At 41.7% G+C, this 25176-nt stretch overlaps 1 protein-coding gene across 1 annotated transcript in view; it reads right to left on the reverse strand.

The window, feature by feature from the left end:
- UBL3 (ubiquitin like 3) overlaps positions 1-25176 on the reverse strand; it is a 111928-nt gene that overhangs the window by 4870 nt on the left and 81882 nt on the right. The window contains exons 3-4 of the mRNA XM_075198946.1: positions 7768-7854; positions 1607-1684 (exon numbers count right to left, since the gene is read on the reverse strand). Of these exons, the coding sequence (XP_075055047.1) occupies positions 1607-1684; positions 7768-7854 (165 nt within the window). The remainder of the gene's footprint in view (positions 1-1606; positions 1685-7767; positions 7855-25176) is intronic.

Below are 25176 nucleotides of genomic sequence, written 5' to 3' on the forward strand. Positions count from 1 at the left end.
CTGTCAGTCACTGTGTGCCTGCTCAGTAAGAGAAACATCACATAACATGGATAAACATTCCAGTTATTCCATGTATATCATTCATAATACACAGCCTCTGATATATATTAATGTCAAGCAGTGGCTTTAACTCACGCTTTAAGAGAAATTACAAATAAGAGTATACTAAGATTTCTCTGATTTTAGGAATGTTTGCTACCAATTGTTAAGAAAAAATGCTGTAGAAAGTGTTTCACAAAATCAAAAGGATTGGGAAGTGATCTGAATAAGCCCTGCTTTATGTACTTGATCATTGGTATATAAAGCACCCATATATCAAATTATATTAACATTATGATTCAGTAGTACACAGATATTTATGCCCATCTATTCCAGAAATACACCTCTCTCTATCCTTATCTAACAGCCCTGTTATATTGCCAGTAGAATTCCTTGCAATTGATAAGTTTCTATAGTCTCAATTACAGTATAAATGAAGCAGGTAATGGTTTTCTGATTATGTTCAAGTTCAAAATGTTGTTTTTTTCCCTCAGATTTCTAAATGACTTGTTAGTGGCCTGTCTGTTTGCGTTGAGCTTATTGAGGTTTCTCAAGCAGAAATCATAAGTGGTAGAATTGTACAGTGCGAGCATTAATAATCTCCATATAGGTCATCTATAACTACTGACACGTATAGGATCTGAATCATATACAGGCTAAGAAGTTTCCTCAGGCTCCCATTCTATGTTATATGAAGTGATCCACCTCTTGTCTGGGAGATCCGAGCTCCAGTCATGTGATACACGAGATAATCCAACAATAGCTCAGTGTTCCTTTACTATAGAGGACTCGTTGTCTTATTACTGGAGGAGTGGTAAGAAATATTCCTCTCATTTACAATCTAATCATCTACTGGCTTTCATTCTCGGCACATACTCCAAGCTATTCAATGATAATTAACAAACGTTGTAATCCTAGCTTACAAGACTGGTAGACAAGTTCTATGTCACAGAATAAAGAGCAAGGTAGAAGTGAAGAACAGTCAGTCACAATGTGCCTGAATAGCCAGCAGACAACGAATAAACCTGGGTTTGGAATGGACAGAGAACTGTTCTACCACTACGTGAAAGGTAATTTATGCCATGTACAATATGGAGTAATTACAAAACTGGTGCTCAGAATACTTTCACTCATAAAAGGAACAATGGAAAATGAATTATGCAATCTGAGGTTTCGGTCACACCTTCACTATTGTCATCTATATGAGATCTATAAACAAACAACTAAAAATAATACACATTTGAACTGTCCCGTTCCCACCCAAGCATTTATATGTTGGTGCGGTTTTAGCATTCCCTTACACATTTAGTGCATTTAATTGAATCCATCTAGGTGGAGGCTTAATAATACACAACTAAATGTCTAAAAGACAAGTCTAACCAAATGTACCTAAATGGAGAGAATGAGCCCCCAAAGCCTTGTCTCTAGATCCGAGGTACGCAACTGCCACTCTCCAGCTGATGCTGATCTGTACATTTCAGTAGCTTCACAACAGCTGAGGAGCCGCAGGTTGTTTAACCCTGTTCTAGAGCAAAGATCTAGAATTTGTACCCAGAGTAAAACATACCTTGAGAGTTTGGCTCTGGCAATGTCTCTCTGGCAACCAAATGCATCACTGTTGTCTTGCCAAGTGGAAGTTTTAATGCTGTATGAACCAAAATAACAATAGATTAGACTACAAAGGAAATAAAGTGCAGACACATAGATAAAGATACACACTCCAACCAGCTGAAAAGGACAATAACTGATAAGAAATTATGATACTAAAAAAATTTGAAATGATCAGGAGCAGACAACATTTCACTCTACAGATGTTACTGATCACTATATACTAGAAGGTATATTCAGCAGCAGGTATCAGTCATGATCTAGCCTCCTGCTAAAGCACTGCATGGATTTAGAAAAATACCATTTAGAATCAAAGACCTAGTGTAGCGTGTGCGTATGTATGTATGTATGTATGTATGTATGTATGTATGTATGTATGTATATATATATATATATATATATATATATATATATATATATATATATATATATATATATATATATATATATATATATATATATATATAGCTATCGGTGACAGAGAAGCAGGTGTGTTGTGGCACATATCTCAGGTAGGATACAGGACACGCCGGAGGTTGGGCTGAAGTGGGCACAGCATTATCAGCCTGGAGGGGGAGGGAGTGGCTAAACATGTTATTTTGGGCCTGGGAGCTGAAGGAATAGAATGTGCAATAACCAGAGACAACCGGTTCTAAGACTGTAAAGAAAAAACTTTAGAAACTGGGTATACTTCGTTTTTTGGGTATTTTAAAAAACAACAACAAAAACAACAAGTAAAGATTTTTTTTTTTTTTTAAGGGGGGGGGGGTTAAAATAGTGCTGTTCCCACATGTGAATTTTGGTGCTGTATGTTTATAGAAATGTTTGGTTTAATGAGTCTGTAAGAAAAGAATAACAAAACCATGATATACATCTGTATAATTAAATTCAGGCTAAGCTGCTTACTGGATTTCATCTGCTACTGAGTATTATATCTGTCTTAGTGATTGTGTTGCTTTTTTTTGTTGTTGCTACTGTCGTAAGAACACAAAACCTGCTATTAGCCGTAAGTCCACAAGATGGTGCAATTGCATTGTAAATGAGTAACAGACACAAATTGTGCAGCAGACAAGCATATTTTTGTACTAAAATAACAATGATTTTTTTCACCAGAGCTATTGACTTAGAATATAAACACATAAGCTACTGCATACTACCAATATAGAAAACTAAAACGGATCACATTTGGTAATGGTTACCTACTTGAAAAGACTGCAGCACACAACATGTAATCACTGCAATCACCATCTGGGACAGTGAAAAATTAAATGTTTACATGCTATATATTGCCGTCTCTTTGTATAGCGCTAATACTTCCACAGCGCTGTACAGAGAACTCACATCAATCCCTGCCCCATTGGAGCTTACAGTCTAAATTTCCTAACATACACACACAGACCGAGAAAAAGACTAAGGTCAATTTAATAGCAGCCAGTTAACCTACCAGTATATTTTTGGAGTGTCATAATTTTTTTTTTGTTGATTACAAAAGTACCTAATGAGTAAATGAAAACCTATCTATCTGTTACCATGGAGAACTGGTGTTCTCTATTTAAATATATGGTGCTTTGCACATTATGCATATATACAGCTTGAAATTCTCTGCTGCCTGTTTGAAGGCCTATACAATAGGATTCTGTATATGAACTGCTATAAATTGCTTCTAAATTGGTGCTGCACTGTGTTTCTGTGGTTTGTTTGGGAGCCACTTCTTATAATCTCCCTAACACGCCCCTCTTAGCACATTGACAGGTTGTTCCACTCCATGCCTCAGCTGGATACATTATTATTAAGTGTTTTCAAATCTGTTGTACAGGATATATAGCATTTTATTTTTTAAGGCATTTCTAACCTTTCAACTATTTCTGCTTTCACCCATTCTGTGTTTATATCCCTCTGTGTTATTGCAGGCAACTCTGTTATGTTTTTTTAATTGTTTGCCATAATGTAAATTTATGTTTTATATAATAAACAGTATCTTAACAAAATAAATAAAATAAAAAAATGGCTGTATGCGCTCATCTTGCAATATGTGATGCTAGAAAGAAGAGGAGAGCAGGTGATAGCTCTTGCAGACCAGATATAGCGCTGGGACTGTCAATCATTGTGACAGGACAGCAAGATGGACGACTTAATTAACACTGGTTGGCTCTCTATAAAAAGTTGACTGTGGTAACCAGTGAAAGATTAGCAGCTGTTACACTGAGAGGACAAATTTGTCAGCCAGGTAAGTAGTTGTATTGAAAAAATGGTCTCCTTTCACTATCCACAATTCTAATTGTAATACTATACACTAATAGGGGGAGATTCAATTAGAAAAAAACACCTACAATGTGTCTCCCCAGAACGGCCATGAAGACACCTCGCGCATATTTTTTTTTTTTTAAGTAAAAAGAAAATATTTGTACTTCCGTTAAATCTCTTTCTCCGATTCCATCTCGGGGACACTGCTACCATGGGGATGTATGAGGGCACATGGAGTTGTCACTTAAATGGTTAACAACTAAGTTTGCTGCCGACTCCTTCCCTCTGCAACCCCACAGACCTCAGTAATAGTAAAGTCCCAAGAAAAGGGCTCAACAACACAACTAACCATAGAACAGCAAAAGGGAGGGAACGCAGTGTCCCCCAGATGGATGGAATCGGAGAAAGAGATTTAACGCAAGTACAAAAATTTTCTTTTCTCCTTCATCCACTCTGGGGGACACTCATACCATGGGGACCTTCTAAAGTAGCCCCTAAGGGAGGGAATGCTCTTGTCTACAAGCCTGCAAAACACTGCAGCTGAAACTGGGGTCCGTAGAACTGGCAAAACCTTGCAAAGGTATGAACCTCGTCATCCTAAACAGCTGCTCTGCAGATGCTCCATGGCGAGCAGCCCAGGAAGCCCCCACCGCACAGGGAAAGTGTGCCGTGAGAACTTGAGGCACAGGCCGATTTCTACACACATAAGCAAGCTTAATCATAGACCTAATCCGATGAGCAATGGTCTGCTTAGTGGCTGGCCTACCTCTTTTATGAAAAATCTAAAGAACAAAAAGAGCCAGACCTGCATCCAGACTAACAGAGGAAGGAGGCCCAGAAGGAGCAATCTTTTCTCTAAAGGTCGGAACCACCCTAGGTAAGAAACTAGGTACGGTCTTATGAACCATCCTATCCTCATGGAACACCAAATAAGGAACCCTACAGGACAAGGCTCCAAGCTCTGACACCCCATTGAGTAGATGCAATGGTCAGCAAAAACACCACCTTCCATGGCAAGAAACACAGATCAGCCGACTCCAGGGGTTCGAATGGAGGGCGCTGAAGAACCTTAATAATCAGGTTCAAACCCCACGGGGCCAACGGAGGAATGTTGGGAAGCTGAACATGAATCACCCTCTGAAAGTACAAACGTCAGGGAGGAAAGCCAACGGGCGCTAAAAGAAAATAGAAAGCGCAGAGACCTGAACCTTCAAAGAACTCAGTCTTAGTCTCATCTCTAATCCATCCTGAAGAAAGGCCAGAAAACGGCTAATCTGAAAGAGGCAGGGTTATGACACATCTTCTCGCACTACTGTACATAGATCCTCCACACCTTGTGATAGATCTTAGCTGATACCGGCTTCCGAACCTTTGAGGGTCTCCACTACCCTGGAAGAGAACCTCCTCGACCGCCAGAGGTCGGCTTCAACAGCCACGCCATTAAAGCCAGCCAAGGTAAGTCCAGATAGTGTAAATGGCTCGACTGTGAAGATCAGGCCTGAAAGAAAGAGCCCAGCCTGACCCTTCCCACCAGAAGCAAGATGCTGGCGAATCAGAATTCTTTGCCACCAGAATGACTGGAAGGCCTTCCAACAGTACTCGCCTTAGAATCCGCAGGATGATTGGAATTGGTGGAAAGTGATATCCTAAACAGGAGTCTCAACCTATGGACATTACATGCAGTGCCACAGCTAGAGAAACTTGCGCAGAATCTTGAAACCTAGTGATTGTGTCTGCGTGCCATCAGATCCAGATCTGGCAGGCCCCTTTTCCAGACTAACTCCTGAAACACCTGAGAATGCAGTTCCCATTCTCCTGGAAGAATTGCATGCCTGTTGAGATAATCCGCTTCCAGTTGTTCACTCCGGGAATAAACCCTGCTGAAATCGTTGGAACGAATTTCTCCGCCCACAAGAAGACCTGTTCCAGTACCTGCATAGCTCCTGCGCGTCTTGTTCCTCCTTGGTGATTTACATATGCTACTGCAGTGGCATTGACGGATTGGAGGTGGACTGGTTTTCCTTGAAGGAGAGACTGAGCTCCCTGGAGGGCTAGCAGCATGGCTCTTATCTCGAGAATATCCCTGGGCCGAAGCGCCTCCCTGTCTGTCCAAAGAGCCTGGAAACGAAGCTGGAGAACAACAGCTCCCCAGCCCTTCAGACTGGCATCTGCGGTCACCAAAATCCAAGACCACAGGACAAGAGATCGGACCATCATCAGAAGTTCTTGAACTAACCACTATTTAAGAGGTTGACAAGTCTCCCTGCAGATTCTGATTCGTTGGGTCTCCAGATGAAAATAGCGGGGGTCACCACCATTGTCTTAGTAGATTCCACTGGAATGTACGAAAGTGGAAACGACCGTATGGGAGGGTTTCGAAAGTCAATACCATCAACCGTAGAATCCCCGTGCCCAAGCGCATGGAAGGACCAGGGTGACTCAGGATTAACCATACAGAGAGTTGAAGGGAACTGTAGCGAAGGTTCTGAAGACAGATCTTCTGAAAAGTGGTGTCTATAATTAATCCTAGAAACCTCATCCTCTGTGAGGGCATCAACTGGGATCTAGAATAATTGATTATCCAACAGTGTTGCTCCAGAATTCAAACAGACAGGGACAGATTCCGACAGAGAAAAGGACCTGATAAGGCTTTGAGGAGAAAATAGTCCAGATGCGTAATAATGTTCACTCCCATGGCACGTTACGTGCTGCCATTAATACCATAATCTTTGTGAAAACTCTCTGGGCTGTGGAAAGCCAAAGGAGATCACCCTAAATTGATAATGGGATCTTCCTACTGTAAAAACAAAGGACTGATCCCTTCCAAAACTTGTCTACTCGTAGATGTTGGTTTAGCCCCTTGAGGTTTAGAATTAATGGAAACGAATCGTCCTGTTTGGGCACCAAAAACAGGTTTGAATAAAACCCCCGGTGTTTCTGCCACTCTGGACATGATCCCCAAGACCCAAATATATCAGCTGGATGCCGCCCACTGATACTTGAATAATTGTTGGTGACCCCCTATACCGCAGTCGCGTGGAGAGGAAGGGTCCGTTGTACAGATTACTATTATTTATTTATATTTATGAAACAAAAACGGAACTATATTCCATTTAACAACTAAATGAACCATTGTAAAACATAACACTAATCCACTTCTAACCTCATTGACATGTCAGTAACACTAAGAAAATAATAAAAATATAATCTAGCAGCAAGTACTGCTAAGCAGTACTGAAACAACCCAACTCCTTGGGCACTTAAACAAAACTGAGGTCTGTGGGGATGCAGAGGGGAGGAGTCAGCAGCAAACTTAGTTGTTAACTATTTAAGTGCCAACTCCATGCGCCCTCATACAACCCCATGGTAGCAGTGTCCCCCAGAGTGGATGAAGGAGAAATATCTGCTAATTTTTTCTTGGGCCCCATAGAGCTGTGAAAAATGAGTGGATATCTTCACTGTACTAACAGTACGTTCTCAGGAACATCGCGGCTAAGTGAATCTTCCCCTAGTCTGAGTAAAACACATCACATCAGAACACCAATTTTGTCTGATAAACCATTTTTCAGCAATGGAAACACAGCGGTTGTCTGCACTTTGGATGGTGCTCAATGCTGTTCACAGTGATGTGTTTATGCTTCTAAAACAACACATACAGATTTAAAAACACATTATATTTCTATATATTTGACACACGGATGACAAATGGTTGACTATGCAAAGACAAATATTAGCTGGATTACGGTCAAGGTGTTTCTTTGGTAGCAAAGCATTTATCAGGATAAATGTTCAGTCTGCAGACAGATTATCGCGCTGCTTTCAAGACTCTGCAACATAACTTTTAATGAAGTTTCAATGAAAAATATGTCCCAATACCTCCTAAAGTCACATTGCCGTGGAGAAACCGTCCTTGATAAATGAGTCGGAGAATGCACGGACTGCTGACCTGTTCCTCTTCCCAATCTGAAAAATACAAGACACCACGATCAACACCGGATTCAGGATTTTTTATTTTGCATGCACATTATATAGTAAAACTGGCAATACTTCAAGAAGAACATTCAAATGATTCTTAAATCTCTTTACTTATAAATGTCGACAGATAGGAAAATATACAAAAAAAACAACCCAGTATGCTTAGAAGTCAGAGGGCTACTTGTGCGGTTCATACCCCCTCAATCAATAATTATCTAATAAGATTTTGAGTTTAAATATAAAACAGGGAGAAAAGAGGGTAACGCTGGGTTCTAGCAGAGGTTAGTTGGTGAACAGAGAGATGGTAATTTTATGAGGCTTCAGGGAGAGATGAATTTGTCTCAAAGTTTTGTAAAAGACAGATACCCTATTGCTAAGTAGACTGGACAGGTATTATTATTATTATTATCATTTATTTGTTAACAGGTAACCCTATTAAGGAAACAAACCATACAGGTTTCTAGTCGGAGGGCCCTTCTTCAATTCTCTTGTGATCAGAAGCTTGGCTGTATTACTTAGGTGGGTGATGAGCTTATCCATATGTTTGTTAGGAGATTTAAGCGGTATATTAAGAAATTGCTTTATTGGATCTACAGGTTCCATAATTTGGTTAATTAGGTTAATGACCATAAGCCAGAACTGAACCATTAAGGGACAATCCCACCAGATATGCATTAATGACGCAGTGTTCCCACAATTTCTCCAGCGGGGTCTGTGGATACTTCCTGTGTACCTTCGATGGTACAAATACCATCTGGAACACTAGGAATTTTGATTATTCAAATGATTTTTAATCAAAGAGTGACATTATTATTTCATCCTCAACATAGTGAACACCAGTTCACAAATAATACATATAAAAGCAGCTTTGAAAACAGACTTATTGTGTGATAGGAGATATAACGTATGACTGATGGATATAATACATGTAGAGGATATTATCCTCTTCTCTTTATGGTTAATGCGTTTTCAGATAACATCCCATACCATTACTTACATAAATATCTATCTATAATATATCAGATACATACACATACAATTGTCAAAAACGGGGACAACCAAAATACAAGTAAACTGCCCAACTGCACCATAAATACCTCAAGTGAAACCTCCAGTATGAAATAGAAAAATGGGCACTTTCTGGTCTTCCCTGTCAGTTTATCTGTTACCAAGACTCCGCAGCATGCACAATGCAGCAATGTTTCGGAGACATAAGAGACTAGTACTATTTTATACACTGTACATAACATTAAAACCACTGACAAGTAAAGTGAGTAACATTGATTATCTTGTTACAACGGAACCTCTCAAGGGGTGGGATATATTAAGCAGCAAGTGAACATTCAGTTCTTGAAGTTGATTTGTTGGAAGCAGGGAAATTGGGTAGGTGTAAGGATCTGAGCAACTTTGACAAGGGCCAAATTTTGATGACTAGATGTCTGTGTCAGAGCATCTCAAAAACGGCAGGTTTTGTGGTGTGCCAGTATGCAGTGGTTAGTACCTACCAAAAGTGGACCAAGGAAGGACAACCGGTGAACCGACAACAGGGTCTTTGGTGCCCAAGGGTCATGGATGCCCAAGGGTCATTGATGCTTGTGGGGAGCAAAGACTAGCCTGTCTGGTCCAATCCCACAGAAGAGCTACTGTAGCACAAATTGCTGAAAAAGTTAATGCTAGCTATGACAGAAAGGTGTCAGAACACACAGTGCATCGCAGTTAGCTGCAGACTGGTCAGAGTGTCCTTTTTAACCGCTGTTCACAGACAAAAGTGGCTACAAATGGGCAAGCGAGTGCCAGGACTAGACTATGGAGCGATGGAAGAAGGTGGCCTGGTCTAATTAATCACGTTTTTTACATCATGTGGACAGTCAGGTGCATGTGCATCTTTCATCTGGGGAAGAGATGGCGCCAGAATGCACTATGGGAAGAAGGCAAGCCAGCGGAGGAAGTGTGATGCTCTGGGAAATGTTCTGCTGGGAAACCTTGGGTCCTGGTAGTCATGCGGATGTTGCTTTGACACATACCACCTACCTAAATATTGTTGCAGACCAACACCACCCTTCCATGACAACTGTATTCTATGGTGAGCCCTGCAAAAATTGCTGGTTTGAGGAACATCACAAAGCGTTCAAGGTGTTGACTTGGCCTTCAAATTCCCCAGACCTCAATCAGATCGAGCATCTGTGGGATGTGCTGGAAAATCAAGTCCGAGCCATGGAGGCCCCACCTCGCAACTTAAAGGAATTAAAGGATCTGTTGCTAATGTCTTGTGTATATTTTAGTCTCAAACACAATGTCAGATAAAAGTTAATTCACCTGAAATGGATGTTCTGAGAAAAGGTCTATTTAGGAACTTCTCAGCAGAGTGAAGAAAACCTGAAGATCCAACAGTGATGCACCACCAGTAGCTGTAGGGGAATGCCAGTTACCAATGGCAGCTATTATTATTGTTGGCAGATAATACTGCTGCCCCCTAATATATTATATTAATATATTATATTAATATATTATATTAATATATTTATATATATTAATATATTATATTATATATATATATATATATATATATATATATATATATATATATATATATATATATATATATATATATATATATATATATATATATATATATATACATATACACATACACACATATATATACACTAACATGCACACACATACATACACACACAGTGTGGATTTTGCACTGGCCATGCTACCTTTAACTCCAGCTGAGAAACTATATACACAAGTATAGATGTACACTCAAAACTGATTACTGGTATAAGAGTTTTAAATTATTCTTTAATTACTAACATATTGATACCTAGAATAAAAGCTATTTCAGAAATTTATGTTAATATGGCAAGATCGGAAGGAAAATGTATGCTCAAGCAATCAATGATCTCACGGATCAGATGCTGATTTATTAGCCACTTTCCACAGAATCAATGTCATGCAGTCCATGGAACACGTGACTGACCCAACAGAACAGTTCAGGAATAAATATTGCAGAACATAGCACAATTATGGATGCTGCTCAGATACTAGACATTTTTTATTTCGCACATGACCTCATCAGTGACATCAGCCATGCAACAAAAATCGGTTGCTCAGGTGCTCTGAATCTCGGTTTCTTTAATTTAACCTTGGGAATTTTGTATAGCTCAGACAGACAATGTTTCTGCTATCTGAGAAATGACTGATAAAGTATGGTAAGCAGACATAGGTTGTAAACATATCAGACCAAGAACTGAGCCCATGGCTCAGCACAAACTGCTACCAGCATGGGAGATGTGTAGCTCTTCTCCCAGCATGAACAAGCAAAACAAAACCATATTTTTTGCATGCATAATCAACAATATGCTCTACTGCAAAACAATGCATATTAAATGAAAGAAATAAAAAAAAACATCACAAAATATTAATAGATTTCTCCCAATAAAAGACTTGCTGCTTTCTTAGAACTGTGACAGATGAAATGATAAAAGGGGGATTATGAGATTGTTGGGGATAATATAAGAAAACTCTAAAATGCCAGATGTGGTCTAGGTGTCAGAGAAGACCATTGCTTAAGACAAGGGGCTGCAGTCTAAATAATGTACCATAGATGGCTACCAGACCCTCCTATGAGAGGAATGCGCTCAAGGTCATGTGATCAGACATTTGTTTATACATGAAATGTACCACACTGCAGCCAGGGCCGCCGAGAGGGGGATGGGGCGGGTACTAATTACCCAGGCCCCTGATGTTTTTTTTTGCAGGGGGGGGGGGGGGGGGGGGGGTTTGGGGGCTCGGTCGTTGGTGGGGGGAGCAGGGTAGTAAACAAAAAATATTCATACTCACGTGATCGCGGCGCCGGTGTCCCTACTCTCTGCTGCTCTGTGCTCCATTCAGACTGTCTGAATGTCGGGTGTGACGTCATCATGTCAGACCTAGCATTCAGTCAGTCTGGAGCAATGGAGCACAGAGCAGCAGAGAGGACCAAGAGAGAAGAAAAGGTAAGTAAAGGGAGGAAAACGGGGGTGGGGGGGGGGCTGACAGAGGGGTTAAAATCGAGGGGGGGGGGGGGCCTGTCATAGAGGGGTTAAAAAACAAGGAAGGGGGGCCCTGTCATAGAGGGGTTAAAAAAACTAAGGGGGCCCCTGTCATAGAGGGGTTAAAAAAGCGAGGGGGGGCCTGTCATAGAGGGGTTAAAAAAGAGCCTATTGATTTTTTACCATACTCGACTATAAGGGGGCCCTATTAATTTGTTGTACCGGAGCCCTGAATTCCTCTTGGCAGCCCTGACTGCAGCAGATAACCGGATTGCAGTGCAGATTCGTCTGACTGGGGCGTGATATTGTCAACATAATAGCCAACTTGAACGAGTTGCTCTATGTAATGAATCACAATATTTCTCTTAATGCAAGGTATATGCCTTAATGTGTATTGTTAACATGGATCATCCTTATTTATAAGTTGTCACAAAACTCTAAGTCAGGGGTCGGCAACCCCCGGCACGCGTGCCAGACGTGGCACGCTGACCACTTTTGTCTGGCACGCCGACGCTTAAGCTGCTTCAATAAAACAACCGGTGATGGCTGAAACGGAGCTTGTGCGCATGTGCAGAAGCTCCGTTTCAGCCATCACCGGCTGTTTTATTGAAGCAGCTCCCAGGTTTCTGAGTCTACAAAGGTAAGTAAGGGCAGAAAATTGAGGGGCACATATACTTGGCATACTTTTTATTTGTGGGGGCAACTGTGGCATACTATGTATTTGGGGGGGCAACTGTGGCATACTATGTATTTATGGGGGCAACTGTGGCATACTATGTGTTTCTGGGGCAACTGTGGCATACTATATATTTATGGGGGCAACTGTGGCAAGCTATGTATTTCTGGGGGCAACTGTGGCATACTATATATTTCTGAGGGCAACTGTGGCAAAGTATGAATTGTGGGCACAACTATGAGGCATAAGATTAATTGGGGACACAATTATGAGGTATGATGTGAACTGGGGCACTACTGTGCGTTATAACGTTTTTTTTGCTGAGAGGGGAGGGGGCGGCTACAAATTGGCCGGGCCTGCTTGGTGGCCCGAGTCCTCACTGGAGACCTATCTTTGAAAATCATTTTTTTATTTTAAAAGTACTTTTTTTTAAAAAAAATTATTGAGTGCAGGGGGGATCGGTAGTGGCTAAATCCCCTTCAGCTCAGGTATCTTCAGACGCCAGGTCATGTGACTGCAGTGGTCACATGGTACTCGGTGGGCTGCTGGATATCTTCCCATGCTGTGCAGTGGAGAATAAGGTAAGAAGAAGGTGTGCTGGAGAGGGGCATGTGTCACTAAAGGTGCTGGGCAGAGGGGGGGGGGGGCAGTGTCACTAAAGGTGCTGGGCAGAGGGGGGGCGAGTGTGATTAAAGCATGTGGGCAGAGGGGACATATGTGAGCAAAGCTGCTGAGCAAGGGGGCATGTGTGAGTAATGCATTTTTCTGTAAGAGAGTGGCCTGGTGCTTTTCACCAGCTAGACATGCCCCCAATGATGCACTGCCACACCCCCAATTGTACGACCACTTGCATGGTAAAAAAATGTTGTGGAGCGGCTGCGCAACATTTTTTTTTACCATGCTTGACTATAAAGGGGGACACATGAAGTTGCTGTACTGGGGCCATGAATTTCTCTAGGCAGCCAACTGGCACACCTGGGCTTCACTAGATTTTAGCCGGCACTCTGATAGAAAAAGGTTGCCAACCCCTGCTCTAAGGCGTATTGCAGATGGTAAAAAAAAATCTTACAAAAACATTCATACAAAGAAACAGAACAAGGACATAGCAAGCTGCTGGAGAATGTGCAGACATGAAAAGAGTACAATCTAAACAGAGTGCAAAATTAAAACAACAGGAGCTAGTGGGTCGGGATGATAGCTGAAGAAGTCAGAGAAAGTAGTATCAGGTTGTCTGTAGTATAAGTTATAGTGAGAAATGAGTGGTTTTGAGGCAGTGCTTGAAAGGTTAAAAGGAACTTGGAGAGTCTGGTCGGGTGGGCTAGGGTTTTTCCATGAGTGAGGGCCAGCATGGGAGAAGTCTTGGAGAGGGAAGAGAGAGGTGGTAACGTAGGTGAGAGGGCATGAGGGAGAGTATATTGTGACAAGGTCTAAGATGTATTAGGGGGAGGTATTGGTAAGTAGCTTCAATTGTATTCTGAAGGTTATAGGAAGCCAGTGTAAGCATTTGCAGAGCGATACGGAGAGAGCAACACTAGTCACGCAGCAACATTCAGGATGGATTTTAGTGGGTACAGATGGGCAAGGAGAAGGTTAGATAGGTGGAGGATGAAGTTGTCAAGAAGGGAGATAATGAGAGTGTTTTGGTAATGTCCTGGGGGAGAAATGTGTATTCAGGAAATTTTTCAAGGAATAAAACAACAAAGGCCAGGAGAGTCAACAGTGTGCAGAAGAGGGTGGTCTAGTGTATTGAAAGTTGCAGAGAAGTTAAGTAGGATGAGTAAGGAGAAGGGACCATTTGATTTAGGGACACTAGAGTGAAGTCAGTCTTGGTGGAGAGTAGAGAGCAGAAGCCTGACTGCAGAGAGAAAAAAGGGAGAGGAGAGAAAGTCTGTTAAGTAGCTGTACACGAGCCAGTCAAGTAGTTTAAAAGTAATGGGTTGGGAACAAGGTGAAATTTGGAGAGGTAGGGTCGAGAGATGGTTTCTTGAGGAAAGGTGAATTTGCACAAGTCTGAAGATGGAAGGGAAAATGCCAGTGGAGATGGACAGGTTGAAGAGGTATACTAGATGTGGGCAGACATTGGCTGATTAAACGGAGGTATGCTAGATGTGGGCAGGCATTGGCTGATTAAACTGAGGTATGCTAGATGTGGGCAGACATTGGCTGATTAAACGGAGGTATGCTAGATATGGGCAGGCATTGGCTGATTAAACTGAGGTATGCTAGATGTGGGCAGGCATTGGCTGATGAAACAGAGGTGTGCTAGATGTGGGCAGGCATTGGCGGATAAAACGGAGGAGTTGGGAGAATGTTATGGGGACAGAGGGGGAAGAGAAGGCATGGTCATCTTGGATCATTCCACATCCATCAGAACAGGAAGACTTCACCATGGAGTGGAGGTGAGCATACAGAATTTATATGTTTTGCCATGCCCAGTGAACATATCTCACACCATAATAGAGCAACAAACCTGCTTAATTATCTTGGGAAGTACAAATGGGAAGTACAAATGTTCAGAAGCACTCACAGTAAGTAATACATACAAAATATATTGACTGACATGTTTATTTTGGGTATCAGTTCTTTTCTGTATGGATGGGAAAATCCAGCGTACAATGTCTTTTACTGCTCAGTGTCACGCTCTCCTTGCATGCATAGATAATCCTAGTGTTCTAGATGTGCTGGCTGCAGACTAATTATGACCAGGACATCTCTAAATACATAAAGAGGGTGGTCCTATGGGCGAGTTTCTGACGGTTGGGTTGTTAGGATATCCAACAAATTTTCCCCAGGATTTTCCGCCATAACTGACAGAGACCGCCGCACCTTTAGAAACTGTGATCTAAGTAAACAAACAAAACTCCTGCCACTTCCCTCAGTGGGATCGGTTTACAAATAGCACCTAAAGTGCCTCTGATGTTGTTGTCTCATCATACAATTGACTTGTTATCCTTAAAGTAACCTTATAAAAGTGAGCCTCGTCAGTCTCTTCAAGACACAAAAATACACCTAAAAGATAAATTAATTAAATGATGTGTCCACAAATACGTAGTTCTCCGTTGTGGATATCTTGTAAAGCTAGTCATAAAAGAAGAAGTTGTACATTTTAGAACAATGCAAAAACATTTTTAGAGAATAACCATAATGTCTGCATGGATGCTTTGTACATACCAAGTCACCCTTTTATTTGTTTTTAACCTAAAACAGGAATGCAGCTATGTGGCTGGATCACTTATAAATAACTTATTTGTGGCTGGATCATGTAGAATTAATTTATTTAGAAATGTATTTCAATTAGTGGTGTAGGCACCAATATATATATAATTGCAAATGCACTTATCGTGTTACATTGGGATGTGTTTTGCATGCAAATGTCATGTTTGGGGTTGTAACTATTCTTTGGGAATTCCCAAGTTAGCAATAGAGTGGAGGAAATTTATTTATTTCTGAGGCATATGCCAAGTGAGGAAATGTGTATTCTGCAACTGTCTGAAGAAAGGACCCCATGTTAATCTCATGTTAATTAGACTTTTTCATGTGTGAATGTCCAACACACCTGAAGGCACAAGAAGGTTTGATTAGACTTGCTGTTTAGACTTCCTCCGTCTCTAAAACAGGATGCAGGAAATCACAGAAAGTTTTAGGATATTACAGATAAGTGTAAATTTTGTTAAGTATAAATTGCATTTAAATCCATGTTTGGGAAAACATATTGATATAAAAAAAAAACAAACACAGACTTTAGGGAACTGGCTTACCCCCCTGTGAACCTGTGTCCAAAACTGTATAAAACAGCACTGGTTTGTACTGAAGTGTATCATTCTGTTTCTTCTGACCTCTTGATCACTGGTACCTTCAATCAGTGTGAACTGTTCTTCAAGGCACTTGAGCAAATAAACATCACTTGCTTCAAAGACCTGCTTGACAACTTCTTTCATGCTAAAATCCTGTGACCTACAGATTAGAACCAACTGATAACGCATAAATGATTCAAAAAAAATATAAGTATTTGAAAAAGCAAAGGTTATCTTTATTCTTACAAATTATAAGATATATAAAGATAACCTTTGCTTTTTCAAATACTTATATTTTTTTGAATCATTGATGCGTTATCACCAACTAATCCGTTCCCGGCTGTTTCTGAGATTTGGACCCAGGTTTCTAGTACCAATGCGTTGCCCACTACCCAGCAGCTCTGGCCAGTGTGATAGGGCAGGGGGGATCCATCCACAGCAACCCTGATCCATAGTAAGAGGTCAGGAGTAACAGCCCAGATACACCAGCAACAGGGTACACCAGCAGTGACAGTTACCCAGAAGGAACGCGGTTCTGGATGCCAGTAAGGAGTCCAGTGGTGGCAGCAGGTAAGCCCCTCCTACTGCGGTTAGAGGGCACATTTGGGATAACAAAAGGGAACGGTGGCAAAGTAAGCCCAGCCGGTTCCCAGCAACAACAGACAGGGTGGCATAGGCGGTCCATCCTGTCACAAGCTATGACAAAGAATGGCAAGGGAAAGTCGATAATTACAGCTGAAAGATAAAAGCCAAGTGGACTCTCTGTCACAGCTCCTACCCAATATATCCCATGTAAGCAACATTGGTCCCTGCTGAGTACATGAGCTGATTACATTTGACACATTAAATATTTTGAAGAATGTTTTCCTTTAAAAAGACTTGTGAATGAGAAAATCTCATTATATTCAGGGCCATCTTTTCCATTGGGCATGATGGGCAGGTGCCCGGGGGCCCCACGGACAAGGGGGCCCCATAGGCAGGGCTCTTAATTAGAATAAATAATCCTGAAAAACAAAAACCTTCAAGGGATATATATATGGGCCCCGCTGCACTGCTTTGCCCAGGGGCCCATAATGTTGTTAAGATGGCCCTGATTATATTTACCTGCAATCTCAAATCTGTGTTTAGCTATAAATAGAGAATGAAATTAAATCTATTTAGCAAACACCCACTGGGATGATTGGAATAATTACTGCACTAGAACACAATGCACAAGTCTATACAAGTCGGTTTCATTCTTCTTGGCGGCAATGTCTCTACCCTACTCCTATACATCCAATGTCATCAAACACACATTAGCATTAAACACTCACAGCTATGAAAGGTATATGATGTTTTGCTTAATAGTAGTTCTAGGCCGCTACTAATTATGCAGGGTCATTTAAGGAAGGACAGTAAAAAAATTAGACCTTCAGAACATATTACAGTAAATAATCCTGGATATTACCAAAGTTTTACCTAAGCGACTAATGCTGCAGATAAAGCTCTTTAGGACAGAACAGACCTGGACACTTGCATTGGTACAGTGTACCTGCCATCTACACACTGCTGAGGCAGCCATTTTGTGGTTTGAACAAGTAATCCTGATAAATCATTCTATCAATTCACGTCTGTGATAACGCTAGTTCCTGGCTGCCTGCACTGTGTCTAGGCAACAGTACACTGTCAGGAAACCTGCAATTGTAAAAGTTAAACATACTCGGGGGATCTCCACATTAATTTACAGTCTGTCAAGTGCATATGCTGTTTTATTTTGTATGATTTTGCTGTGGTTTATTTTGGCAAAACTCCCTCATTTAATTCCCTAAAGCTCTTCAGAAGCACATTAACAGTTGCTTATAATGTGTTTTGCTACACAGTACAGCACAAAGGAGAATAGGCTTGCATTTAGCAAATAATGTGCAGCTGCAGGTTCTTATTAATCCTCAGCTATTTGTAAAATGCGCAGATAGTGCCCTGTAGTGGTTATGGCTTTTTCCCAAAGACCTCAAAGGTAAAACATAACAGACAGCTCAAGCTGCGTCCTCAGCCATGGACAGAATGAGCAAAGAGATGGTCTACATGCACTACGTGGCAAACAGGTCTTTTTCAATGTTTTGGCTGCCGACAGTTATTGCTGTGAAAACAGGTGTTTGATAGATGAATTGGTGTAAAACACAAGTCAAACCAGCAACCTGCTTTCCATGAAACAACTACTCCTATGATGGGCAACAGTGATACAAACAAGAAAGAACATCTGGATTCATCAAGTTCTTCTGCACCTAAAACTGCAAAACTCCTAGGTAGGAGGTGTTGGCATCAACAAGGGGCCCCTCCTGGACGAAGTACAGAAGAGATTGGACAAGCATAAACTTTTGGAAGGTATAATTATTCTGGGACTGGGGCAAGCAGGGCCTTTTGGACCAGAAAGAAGACATCTTTGGTGAGTATTTGGGTTGTTTTTATTTTTATTAAATACATGTGGTGTAAATGAGGGTGGTTAGTGTGTTTATTGTGGGTTTTTTATTTTTAATAAATGTATGTGGTGGTTACTAGGGTGTTGTGGTTTATTTAACATTTTTTTTTGTGGAACTACAGGTCCCAGCAAGCCAGGGATGTCAGGGCATGTTGGCACTTGTGGTTCTCCAAGTGCCAACATGCCCTGGCTGCCGTGGGTATGCTGGTGCTTGTAGTTATACAAGCAGCAGCATGGGCACACTGTTTTTGGCAACCTGGCTGGCTGGGACTTGTAGTTCCACAAAACAAAATGGCGTCAGTTTATTATTTTTACTCTTTTGCGCCGTTATTACCCTATTACCCACAGCCCAGGGGTAGGAAGAGCCCTAGTGCTATCAGCACTGGGCTGGTTCTTTCTATGGTGGGGGGGTGGGAGCCCGCTCTTTTTTTTCGGCGGACCCCACTCCCTCGGGAATCCAGCCCAGCGCTGAACAGTCTAGGGTTGGTTAGTCATTATGGCAGGGGGACCCCTGCTGTGTGTCCCACTGCTATAGTGCCGCCAACCCTGGCTGGTTTGCCTAGTGCTGGTAAAGTGAAAATCGGGGGGACCCCACGCAAATTTTTTCCCCGATTTTCACGAGACCAGCACTAGTCAGGCAGCACTAGGGTTAAGCTGGAATAGCCGGGCGACCCCACGCTTTTTTTTTTTTTTTACTTTTATCTATTCTTTTACATTTTAACACTGCCAGGGCAGTGTAACAGTGATGTGTTTGTATAACACGCTGCTATCAAGCAGCGTGTTGTATCTGGCGTGTTTTGAAGCAAACTCTCCTGAGCAGCTTTATACATTTGAGAGTTGTATAGCTGCAGTGGCAAACAGTCGGGAGTTTGATCTCTGGCGATTTCGCAAATAGCGATTTTGACAGAAGCACAACTCTGGCGATTTTGCATGAAATCTCAGCTTCATACATCTGCGAGTTTCAACTCTCCTGAGAAAAATCGCTGGATTTGCAAAATTGAACTTTGATACATTTACCCCCCTAATCTTCATTTCCACCCTGTAATTAGTCATTACCATGTGATGAGCACGCTCTGTGAAAGAGAGCAAAAGAGGTACAGACAGAGACCCTTACCATTTTTAATGGTGTCCTTGGCTAGTTGGCATGGTAGATATACAGGAATATATTTCTGTGGCCTATCATTTTAAAACTGCAGCAGCAATGTCCATATTATAAAGGGATCACGTGTTATCTGAGGCTTTATCATCTCAGAGTTGTGGCAACACTATAAAGATGTTCGTCCCTCAATCACAGAACACCTCCCTGTCCTTATAGATGTACAGGGCCGGATACAGTATTAGCATTTCCAAGGAGGAAAGTATAAAAGTATATCATGCCAATACTGTGACAGTACACCAGACAAAGCAAAAGGTCTCTGTACATAATTTAAGAATAAATAAACATTATCTAGAGGTTTCTAGTGTTATATTGTATCCCCCCCTATTATTTACATTTAAATTAGTGTCAAGAAACAAGAAACCAGCACATTGCTGGAAAATGCAAACCAGACTTTTGAAAATGGCCATGGTAAAAAAAAAAGCAGAGAAGACATCATTATCATGTAAATAGCCACATCCCAGGGACTCACATTGAATTACTAGGAGATGCTATCTCGGACTGATATTCTTGATCAGAATGATCTTGGAAGAGCTGTTCACCATTAACCCCTGTAACTGCAGAGCCCATGTCTTGACTCGCAGATATTAGTTTTCAGATGATAAGAAGCTAATGGGTTATTTAGCTTTAATGAGCAGCGCTGAAGGCCTTGTAAGATTAAAAATGGGTTTAAAAAAGATCTAAAATCGGCATGAAATAATAATTATCTGAATTATGGAGGAGACTCGAGCTAGTGAGGAAATGTGATCTTTGCGGCTCAGACAGCTTAACTCTTGTAAAAGGATTGGAGCCATCATCATTTGTGAGGAGCTGAAATCAGAAGTCTCCTCTACAGGCCAAAATGTGAAGACAACATGAAATATAATTAGCATATGGGAGAGATAGTACTGCAGCATTAACTTCATGTGGTTCACAGATTGCAAATGAGCTTTTATATGTCAGCAAAGCCAAAGGGAGACTTGCACTATCATTACCAGGTTCTGGGGCTACTAGAATTGTCAGTTTTAAAAGTCATTGATAAATTGGAAGCCAGGATTCAGAAATCTATATTTTAGGATTTGGACAAATGGAGGACCCTTTATCCACAATGTTAAAGCAGAGGTGTAAAAAATCTGGTTGGCCAGTCACCCGGATGCCTAGAACTGGTGACCAGCTGCTGCTCCCCGTGTCCCTTCTGTAACACAGGCTGATATGTAGAGATGCAAACATGTGTCTGCAGTGAAATAATAAAAAACAATATTTTGCCCTCTTATCTGCTCCCTGCACGGATGGTTTGGTCCGACTCTCACCTGTATATTACACCAGCGGTTGGAAATCACCACGGCCCAGAATGCAGCTCGCCCATTCTCCCTCGCTCTATTTGAAGTGTAAGTACAGACTAGGGATGTGCACCGGCGACTTTTGAGGTCTCGTGTTTTGTGTTTTGGATCCGGATTTTCGTTATTTTTGAGGTTCGGATTTGTCTCTCAAAACACTTGACGAATGGTCTCGGTTCGGATTTAAGGTTTTGGATTCGGATTTTTTTTTAAAAAGAACATAAAAAGTTTAAAAATCAAGTTTTTGGGCTTATTTTCACTCCTAGGCTATTATTAACCTCAATAACATTCAATAACAAGCATTTCCACTAATTTGCAGTGTATTCTGAACACCTCACAATATAGTTATTAGTCCAAAACGTTGCAACAAGGTATCTTTCTGGACTGCGTAGAGGAGTGGGTCACCACAATATATATTAAAAACCCTGAACTTTTATGATTCGCACCAATAATTGTACCTGGACTGCGTAGAGGAGTGGGTCACCACAATATATTAAAAACCCTGAACTTTTATGATTCGCACCAATAATTGTACCTGGACTGCGTAGAGGAGTGGGTCACCACAATATATTAAAAACCCTGAACTTTTATGATTCGCACCAATAATTGTACCTGGACTGCGTAGAGGAGTGGGTCACCACAATATCTTAAAAACCCTGAACTTTTATGATTCGCACCAATAAATGTACCTGGACTGCGTAGAGGAGTGGGTCACCACAATATATTAAAAACCCTGAACTTTTATGATTCGCACCAATAAATGTACCTGGACTGCGTAGAGGAGTGGGCACTGGGCACCACAATAAAATATATAAAAAACCTTCAACAGATCTGCATTACACTACACATACGGCTGCTCCTCCATCCTCTCCATCATATACATGTTGGAGTTTTAGCGTGTGACAACCTCTTGTTTTTGATAATGTCAGTGCATTTTGAATATTTTTCAATTTGCCCCACACCACTGAATGTACTTTATCTATGATACGCAATACGCATCTATCTATCTTGACTGCGTAGTGTGGTGGCCCCGGTACACAATTTGGTACCGAGGCCACAATATAATTAAAAAACCCTCCACGTGTCAGAATTCCACCAAACAAGTATCTGGACTGCATAGTGGGGTGGCCCCGGTACCCAATTTGATACCGGGGCCACAATACCTCCTCCAAACATGGTACAGACAATTCGTCATTGAGATCCCAGACAGACAGGGTCAAAGTGTTATTGTTTGACTTTGTAAACCCAAAAAACTGTCCCTGTTGCACATAGTCGTGCAATGAAGACTGACTTTTTCATTTAAAGGCACGATCTTTCAAGTGTAGTGTTTGTAAGTCTAAGTCATATTATACTTTTGGTAAAATTGGTTTATTTTGTTCCTCTTTATGGTAATTAGTAATAGAATTAAAGTATGAAATAGAATTAAAGTATGAAATAGAATTAAAGTATGAAATAGAATTAAAGTATGAAATAGAATTAAAGTATGAAATAGAGTGGTATAGAGTTGTAGTGTGGTATAGATAGAGTGGTCCACACAATATAATAATAAAACCCTCAACTGGTCTGAATTTCACCAAACAAGTTTCTGGACTGCGTAGTGTGGTGGCCCCGGTACACAATTTGGTACCGAGGCCACAATATAATTAAAAAATTGGGCATCAACTGTCACCGTTGTTTAATATCTGATACACCTAAATATGGACTGCACAGTGGAGTGGCCCCGTTAGTAAATTTGGTGCCGGGGCCACAATACCTCCTCCAACTTCCAAGTGTAGTGTTTATAAAGACAGACAGCGTCGAAGTGTTATTAGTTGACTTTCTTAACCCTAAAATTGTCCCTGTTGCAAATATTCGTGCAATGGACAGTTACTTTTTTATTGAAAGACTCAAGCTTTCAAGTGTAGTGTTTATAAAATATAAACAACAATACAGTAGTTTTAGAGCACGTCAATACCTCTTGTTTTAAATTATGACACGGCATTTTACTTTTGGTTTAATTTCTTGTATTTTTTTAAATTTGGTTTTACTTTTTGAACATGGCAAACGACTGTTGATTGGTCATATAATGCAAAAAAAAAAGGTCCAAGATGGAATTGTCCTTGGGCCCTCACACCCACCCTTATGTTGTTTAAATAGGACATGCACACTTTAACAAACCAATCATTTCAGCGACAGGGCCTACCAAACAACTTTGGCTGAAATGATTGGTTTGTTTGGGCCCCCACACCAAAAAAGCTATTCATCTCTCCCTGTACAGACTAAACAGGCTCTACTGAGGCAAGATGTCGTCCTCATCCTCAACCTCTGATTCCTCTCCCCCTACAGTGTGTACTTCCTCCTCATCACACATTATCAATTCGTCCCCGCTGGACTCCACAACCACAGGTCCCTCTGTAGTATCTGGAGGGCAGTGCTGTACTTCATTGAGGAATTGATTATTCATTTTTATAAACATCATTTTTTCAACGTTGTGAGGAAGCAACCTCCTTCGCCGCTCACTGACCAGGTTCCCCGCTGCACTAAAAACTCTTTCCGAGTACACACTGGAGGGGGGACAACTCAGGTAAAATAGAGCCAGTTTGTACAGGGGCTTCCAAACTGCCTTTTTTTCCTGCCAGTAACAATATGGACTGTCTGATATGTCTACTTGGATGGTGTCAGCAAAGTAATCATCCACAATTTTTTCTATTGTGACAGCATCCAATGCAGCGAGAGTAGACATGTCTGCAATGGTTGGCAGGTCCTTCAGTCCGGACCAGATGTTATCAGCATCCCCGTCAGTGCCTCTTTTGGGAAAACTGAGCTTTTTCCTCGCAGCCATAGATGTGGAAGAAAATGAGGGTGGAGCTGTTGGCATGTCACGGTCCTCTTCAGAGGACAATCTCCTGACCAGCAGATCTTTGCACCACTGTAGACTTGTGTCCGCCGGAAACAGAGACACAACATACGCTTTAAACCGAGGATCGAGCACGGTGGCCAGAATGTATTCCTCTGACTTTAAAAGAGTGACCACCCTCGGATCCTGGCAAAGCGTACGAAGGGCTACATCCACAAGAGCTACATGCTTGGTGTAATCGCAATGGCTTACCAGCTCCTCCCTCACTTTCTCCAGCTGCTTCTGCAACAGCCTGATCAGGGGAATGACCTGACTCAAGCTGGCAGTGTCGGAACTGACTTCTCGTGTGGCAAGTTCAAATGGCTGCAGAACCTTGCACAACACGGAAATCAGTCTCCACTGCGCTTGACTGAGGCGCATCCCCACTCCTTTGCCTATGTCGAAGGTGGCTGTGTAGGCCTGAATGGCCTTTTGCTGCTCCTCCATCCTCTGCAGCATATAGAGGGTGGAGTTCCAGCGCGTCACAACCTCTTGTTTGAGGTGATGGCAGGGCAGGTTCATGCTTTTTTGATGTGCCTCTAGTCTGCGGTAGGCACTGGCTGAATGCCGAAAGTGTCCAGCAATTTTGCGCGCCACCGCAAGCATCTCCTGCACACCCCTGTCACTCTTGAGGTAATGCTGCACCACCAAATTAATGGTGTGGGCAAAACATGGGACGTGCTGGAAATTGCCCATATTTAATGCCCGCACAATGTTACTGGCATTGTCTGACACCACAAATCCCCATGAGAGTCTAAGTGGGGTAAGCCACTGGGAGATAATTTCCCTCATTTTCTCTAATATGTTGTCAGCGTTGTGCCTCTTATTAAAGCCTGTAATGCACAATGTTGCCTGCCTTTGCATGAGCAGCCATTTTGTAGATGCTGCTACTGATGCAGCTGTTGCTGTTGCTGCGGAAGGGGATGCATCTACCCAGTGGGCTGTCACAGTCATATAGTCCTTCGTTTGCCCAGAACCACTTGTCCACATGTCCGTGG

This window comes from Mixophyes fleayi, chromosome 2 (genome assembly GCF_038048845.1).
Source record: "Mixophyes fleayi isolate aMixFle1 chromosome 2, aMixFle1.hap1, whole genome shotgun sequence".
Taxonomy (NCBI): domain Eukaryota; kingdom Metazoa; phylum Chordata; class Amphibia; order Anura; family Limnodynastidae; genus Mixophyes; species Mixophyes fleayi.